Source organism: Suricata suricatta, chromosome 7 (assembly GCF_006229205.1).
Source record: "Suricata suricatta isolate VVHF042 chromosome 7, meerkat_22Aug2017_6uvM2_HiC, whole genome shotgun sequence".
NCBI lineage: Eukaryota > Metazoa > Chordata > Mammalia > Carnivora > Herpestidae > Suricata > Suricata suricatta.
Window position 1 is genome coordinate 13,360,482 of NC_043706.1, and position 7,361 is coordinate 13,367,842.

The window sequence follows — 7,361 nt, forward strand, 5'->3', positions numbered from 1 at the left end:
TTAGAACTAAAAACAGTGATTTTCTTTTGAATTCCCTAATCTACCCCCACCCCCCGCTTTTGTGAGGGTTAAGATGGGATCAGATTGCATTCCAAGATAGAAAACGTTATGGGGCTTCTAATTCAGAAACAGGAGAGAATAGACCTTTTGAGGCAGAAATCTCGGGAAGAATGAAGTTTTCAAGCTACACAACTATGTGGAAAGTCTCAATTCTGTTGGCACAAGGTTTTCTTTCATGAAAACCCCTTTGATGATTTCTACACCGATCTCTTTCTGAGCTGCTTCATTCGGGAATGACTTGTTAAAGATGAATCGGACGTGGGCTGAAGTGCTTGAAGCCTACTCAGTCTGTTTTCGGCTGGCTTTCTCTCACGCACTTGGCAGTCAGGAGGCATTTGAGCAGGCAGGTTGACAGCTGACATGAACAAACGACGAGGCTCGCCTCGGGTCCCTTCGCCCCTCTCAGGAGCACCCTGAGTTCCTTGCAGATGTCCCAAGGGCACCGAGCAGTGACATTCTAGAGTGTCCGAGTGAGGCTGGGAGAGCTGGGGCGAGTCTCAGTTTGTGCTGCTGTTTCATGTTTCCTTTTCATAATGTCCATTGTTTTCCAGAGTCCATTGTTTAAGAAAACTTTTTTAAATGTTTGTTGATCTTTGAGAGAGAGAGCGCACAAGTAGGGGTGGGGCAGGGAGAGAGGAGACACAGAATCCAAAGACAGGCTCCCGGCTCGGAGCTGTCAGCACAGAGACGGTTGGGGGACTCAAGCTCATGGGGAGATCATGACCTGAGCCAACGTCGGACACAAGCGGGTCACCCTGGCGTCCCAGGAGTCCATGGTTCTAAATGGCTGCTGTGGGAACTGTCGGCTGTCAGTGCTGGCGCCAGGTGGCTCACATCTGTTATCTGACTTAATCCTGCAGCAGCCTTCCTTGTACAGAGGAGGGAGGTGACGCTCAGGGAGGTTAAGTGCTGGTGAGTGCTGGGCGTCCTAGCGTGGGTTTCTGTGGACGCAGAGCCCGAGGGGACTTTGCTGCAGGCGGTTTGTATGGGAGCTGATCGGAAGCAGAGCGGGACACAGGAGGAAGGGCCAGGCCAGGGACATGTTATTGAAGTCAATGCTGCAGCCCCAGGGCTGCGGTTCCACCAGGATCTCTGAGAAGCGTCCAGAAGGCCTCCTAGAAGTGTCCATCGGAAGGACAGGAGACCAGAACCCCGATATACCAGCTTCTGCCACCTGCTGGCTGAGAGCTGCCATAATTCCCCAGAACTTCCGGGCTGTGTGGCTTGACAGTCCCCGAGGCCCAGAGGACACTCTGAGCACAGAGTGGAGACAGGGATGGGCAAGGGACCTTGCGGGCCTCCGAAGGGGCGCACGCAGAGCTGCCTTCCGGAGCCACACCTGTGACAAGAAGTAGGCTCAAAGGGACGCGATGTGTGAGGCGCCAGGGCGTCTGCTGGACGAGCAGGGACCTGCACCCGGACGGTGTCCAGCACCTGTGCTCTTTCCACACCATCCCCCTGTAGACAGGCCTAGGAGATGGGGGAGTCAGGGCCACCCGGAAATACAGAGAACGCACACAGCGACTCTGGGAACAGAAGGGGCAGCGTCAGGACAACACCTGTCACGTGAGTCTGGAAGATTCACTTTCTGCTGGTGGTTGGTTACCGTGCGTTTGTTCTCCGTGCCTGTACGTAGGTTAGAAAACAAGAAGAATGCCCAGCATGTTCCAGGTACTGGAGACTAGGACTGATTTGGGATTAAAAATATCCTCCACTATTAGGGTTTTAAAGGTATATCACGCATATAATTATGTTGTTCTCAGCATCTGTGAAATGTGGTGGTGGGTACTGGTGGGAGGTCTAAGTTTTATGGATTTCTTGTTGTTAAAAGTCCCTTCATAGGGGGCGCCTGAATGGCTCATTCGGTTAAGCGTCCAGCTTCGGCTCAGGTCATGATCTCTCAGTTCATGGGTTCAAGCCCCACGTTGGGCTCTGTGCTGTCAGCTAGCTCAGAGCCCAGAGCCTGCTTCAGATTCTGTGTTTCTATCTCTCTGTCTCAAAAGTAAACAAACATTAAAAAAAATTTTTAAACCACTTGACAACACCCAAGGGTTTTTTATCGCTGTGTAACTGACATATAGCCTAGTGTAAGTTTGAGGGGTGCGTGTCGATGTGACGCAGCATTCACTGTACCGTGGTCACCACCGTAGCGTTAGTGAATACCTCCATCACCTCACAAGATTACCACTTCTTTTTTGTGATGAGAACATTTAGAATCTTGCTTCTTAGCAACTTTGAAGTACATAAAATAGTACTGCTGACTCTAACTGCAGTGTTTTTACGTCAGATCTCCTCTAACTACAAGTCTGTACCCTTCCCCCCCTCTGCCCGCCCCCGTACCCTCAGCTCCGATAAACCATTCCACTCTCTGTTCTAGCAGTTTAGCTTTTTCAGATCCACACCTGAACAGTAGGACTGTATGTCCTTCTCTGTCTGACATGTCTCACTTAGTGTAATGCCACCAAGGCCTGTCCCTGTTGTCACAAACGCAGGATTTCCTTCTGCCTCAGGAATGAGCGGTGTCCCGTCGCATGTGTCCGCACCTGCGCACACCCCACGTCCATGCGTCTGTTGACGCTGAGGTTATTCCCGCATCTTGGCTGTCGTGAACAGAGCTAGAGTGCATAGACCTTTTTGATACGCTGTTGCATTTCATCTGGCTGTACAACCCAGAAGTGAGAGTGTTGGGTCCTGTGGCAGTTCTGGTTTTAATTTCTTGAGGAGCGTTCACACCGTTTTCCACAGTGGCTTACTTTCCCACCAACAGTGCGTGAGCGTTCCGCTTTCTCCACATCATCCGCAACACCTGTTGCCTCGTGTCTTCTCAGCGGTGGCCGTTCTGACAGGTGTGAGGTGATATCTCACTGTGGTTCCTTTGCATTTTCCTGATGAGTGATGATGCACCTGCTGGTCATTTGTATGTCGTCTTCGGGAAAATGTTTATTCACGGTCTCTGTCCAAGTTTTAATCTAATCTTTATTGAGTCATATGAGTTCTAACACCCCAAAGGTGTGATTGCCCAGAGAGAAACGGTGGGGGAATAATGTGTGCAGTGAAATGATTTCCCAGGTTTCAGACCCCGAGGTTCTTGCACGACAGGAAGGTTGCTGGAACGTTCTGCGACACTCACCCTGGCACAGGGGAGGCCCTGCAAGACCCTTGTTTGGGGGGAAGAACTCAAGGTGTCGTTGTCTGATTCTGGGGCCAGTCGTGCGCAGGCAGGAGCCGGAGCTAACTCGGTCTGTCTGCACGAGAGGCCAGACAACCAAGTGTAGGCGCTCACGGGCCGCCTGCGGGGCAGAAGTCAAGGCCGCAGTGCCTCCCGGGCTGACTTCGGGGTGTTGGCCAGGCCGCGTTACTGTCTGGGCCTCTGGAGAAGAGCCCACGGCCACACTCATTCGGGTCGTTGGTGGGGTTCCAGCTCCTTGCAAGGACTGCAGCCCCTGCTTTCTGGGGGTTGGGGGGGCCTAGCCTGGGGCTGCTCTCAGTGCCCGGATACCACCCGCCAGGTGGGCCCTCAGAGCCAGCACCAGAGAATGTCCCTTGTGTCACGACCCCCTCTCATACTCCACGTCTCTTTCTCCAGCAAAAGTGCAGGCGCCTTTAGGAGCCCGATCAGGTCAGGCCTGTCCGGATGAGCCCTCTCTCTCAAAGCCAGCTCTGCCCAGAGCATGCCTTCTCCTGGCAGGAGGACCATCCTGTCGTCCGTCGGGGAAGGGCACTGTGCTGGGTGGGCGCGCCGGGAGCAGGGCGTCGCAGAGGCCGCCCAAGGCCTCTGCCCACCATGGGAAGTACAGAGGACTCCAGGGTTCAGAGCCGATATGAATATAGCTCTGGGCCCATGAACATGGTGAATCATGGTACATGCCTGACCCACGTTTCATTATTGTACTCTCCACGTGTGCGCCGAGGAAGGTCGGAGCACAGGAGGTGGTTACGGAGTGGGAACCCAGGCTTCTCCCTGGCACAGCGGGGCTCAGGCTGATTGCCTGGCATTGCTGCCCTGGCCCGAACTCGAAGGGTCACTGCTCACACTGATCAGAAAGCTCTTTCAGTGTTATTTCGTTGAAGGCGCACATCAGGATTGGGTATCTCTGTCCCATATCCAGCTGGGTGACGCGAGCCTTCGGAAGGTTGACTGGCCAGCCAGAGTGCCCGTTAGTGACCAGCACGGCGGGGGGCCACACACTTCTGATCCAGCACAACGGCCACACATTGGCTGCTGTATTTACTGATGCTTATGGCGCCCAGCGCTGAGCGGGGGATCAGGTGTCGCTGTGCGCCAGGGAGTCCGAGCTTTGGCCCCCCACACTGTAATGTACAAGTCAGCGTCACCAGTCTGGTCACAGGGGACGCCCCTGGGGGCAGAGTCAGGCGAAGTGTTAGCCGACAGGCTGGTCTTGGGCCGATGGACCTCGGATCCGCAAACAGTGGAGCCGTGGTGGGAGCTCACCGCAGGCGGAGGGAGCAGCGTGGGCAGAGGCAGGGGTGGGGGGCAGAGCCCCTGCATTACCCTCTGGTTTGACCCTCTCAGCCTGGAGGGTGGAGGTGAGCGCGTACTTGTTCTCATTTCCTGTCTCCGTCCTGCCTCAAGCCCTGATTCGGAGCGTTCTGTTTCCGTAGCTGAACTTGATGCCGAGCACACCCAGAAGGTCCTGGAAATGGAGCACAGCCAGCAAGCGAAGCTGAAAGAGCGGCAGAAGTTTTTCGAGGAGGCCTTCCAGCAGGACATGGAGCAGTACCTGTCCACGGGCTACCTGCAGATCGCGGAGAGGCGAGGCGAGTGGGGGGAGGCCGCTGGCGGCGGGGCCCCTGCTGGGCGTGGGGTGCGCTTGGCGTTCGTCCCTGAAACTCGGGGTGCCGTGTCTGTCTCGTCCTGGTCTCCACAGCTTCCTGTAGGTCTAGGCTGTAGTTGGAGACACTTAGAACACGTGGAGCAGGTTTCTTTTTAAAAAAGGTGAAAAAGACAAAGCAGCAGCACCCATAACTCTACAGCACAGAATAATCCCTGTCACAGTTCAGGCTGGTTCTTCGGTGAGTGAGTGAGTGAGTGAGTGAGTGTGTGTGTGTGTGTGTGTGAGTCTATCTGCATAATTGGCATCAAACCATACATACATCTGGCTTTGTCTCTATCTAAATATTTTGCGGGATCTTTCCCCCCTGTGGCATTCAGAGTTCTTTATATTTTTATTTTTGAGAGAAACACATACGGCATGAGCAGGGGAGGGGCAGAGAGAGAGGAGACACAGAATCTGACGCAGGCTCCAGGCTCTGAGCTGTCAGCACAGAGCCCGATGCGGGGTCAAACCCATGAACCGTGAGATCGTGACCTGAGCCGAAGGCAGACGCTCAACCGACCGATCCCCCCAGGCGCCCCTCAGAGTTCTTTAAAAGGGTATGTTTTCAAAGCTGCGTCTTGGTCGTCAGGATGTACGCAGTCAACATTGAACCAGTCCCCTGGTCAAGTATTTAGATTCGTTACCTTTATACGTGGTTCTGCAGGGAACATCCCGATGTATAAATGTCCGCACCTCTGAGTTCCCAAGAGCAAACTGAGCGTGGAGAAGTCGTCCCTCGTGCGGGGGTCCCTCGTCCAGCCTCTGGGAAGGAGCGCAAGCAGCCTGGACGCACGGGCGGGGGCGGGAGCTGTCCCTCTGCTCCGCTGCCCCTCAGTCCTCCTGAACCCCTCTGCTCCCAGCCCTGTCTGTCCTCAACCTCCCCCTCCTCCCCCGCCTGCCTGACCCTGGCCTTTGTTCCCACAGCCTGGCCCTGAGCACACCCCTCTCCTCTCTGTTCCCTCCTCTGTTCCTTGTCTTTCAGTCTGGTCTGGTTCTCCCCCGGGAGAGAGCTTAAGGAAAGCAAACACCAGGAGGGAACAGAACGTAGAGAAAACCAGATTAAAAGTAACGAGGGGACGCCTGGGAACGCAGCACAGGCTGCGTTGCGTGCATAAGGCCTCTCTCCTCGAGGCGGGTCGGACGGGCTCCAAGACTGAGTCCGATCTGTCCCCTGCAGCCTGTGTGCATCTAGAAAAGCCGTCGGATCTCAGGGTCGTGCGTGCTGTTCACGGGCTGCAGGCTTCCGTGCTGCTGATGGAGGGAGTAGTCCGTCCACCGCAGGGATTCCTGTCTTGTCGCGGTCAGGGGTGAGGCGGCAGCTGTGGCCCTGCACGGCCGTGAGCCCCTCCGCACCGGGGGACACAGAGGCCGAGGCCATCCCACCACGCGTGTCCTGGGAGACGCCGCAGATCTGAGCACAGGGAGCCGCTGCTCCCAGGGGCAGGTGGGGCCGGCCAGCCCCGTTAGAGACCCTCCCTGCTCAGCGGTTAACCCTGCACGTCCAGCTTGGTCCCATGGATCTTTCCGGAGCACCTGCGAGCACTCGGCACGTCTGTAGGTCCAGGGGAAGAAAGACCAAACGGAAGCGCCTCTTACGTAGCCCTGGGCTCAGGGGCAGACGCAGGAGCCCACACACACCTGCCCCCTTCGGGTGACCCAGAGCCCGGGACATGGGGACCCGCCCCCGCCGGCTGGCGCAGTGGGGTGTTCGGCCAACTCTGGTTGGACAGACATCAGTGAAATATGAAGGAGTCGAAGTCTCACGGTTTGGGACCTTAAAAAGTAATGTTCTGCAGGTTTCCAGGAAGTCTCCGGCTCCTTCACTTTAAGGCAAAACAGTGGGAGTCCGGCGCATGTTGCCAATATGTGCGGGTCTGACAGCGCGGAAGGAGGACATGGGAGACTTGGGCCTTTTAGCTTAACGTCAGTCAGAGCTGGAAGGACCCTCGGGCAGCAGATGGGCGTCCTGGAGGGGTCTGTTCGGAGCCAGCCTGGCGAGTCCCATGTCCCCTTCTTCCGGGGGAGGTGCGGATGTTGGATGTAGAGGAACCTGCCAAAACAAAACCTCTCCACAGCAAACGAGGTATTTTGGACTCATTGCACCAAATCAGAAATAGGCTGAATTTTTCTCACTTTCCAAAGCATCATTTTTTTAATCAAGACAAAGGAATGGAAAGTTTTATCCAGCAGATGCTCAGAGTAAAGGGTAGAGGGCCATCCGTGGCTCCTGGGATCAGGGCGAGGCGGGGGAGCGCTCCGAGCCAGGGGCGCCACCACTCGAGGGGACAGCATGAGGCGCGCAGGCAGCAGAGGGGACCTGGCACCCACATGCACCCAGCCGTTCTAGTGCCGTCGGGGCCCACGTAACCGGTACGACCCTGACCCGGTTCTGTCTGCCACCCGACGTGACTCCCGCTTCCTTTACTGCTGGATGTGGGGAACCCTTTTTTTTTTTTTTTTTTT

The 7,361-nt window shown here is 55.7% G+C and overlaps 1 protein-coding gene across 2 annotated transcripts in view; it reads left to right on the top strand.

Moving 5' to 3' along the window:
• DTNBP1 (dystrobrevin binding protein 1) overlaps window positions 1-7,361 on the top strand; it is a 118,476-nt gene that overhangs the window by 102,471 nt on the left and 8,644 nt on the right. For both annotated transcript variants that reach the window (XM_029943487.1, XM_029943486.1), the window contains one exon: window positions 4,684-4,839. In XM_029943487.1, the coding sequence (XP_029799347.1) occupies window positions 4,684-4,839 (156 nt within the window). The remainder of the gene's footprint in view (window positions 1-4,683; window positions 4,840-7,361) is intronic.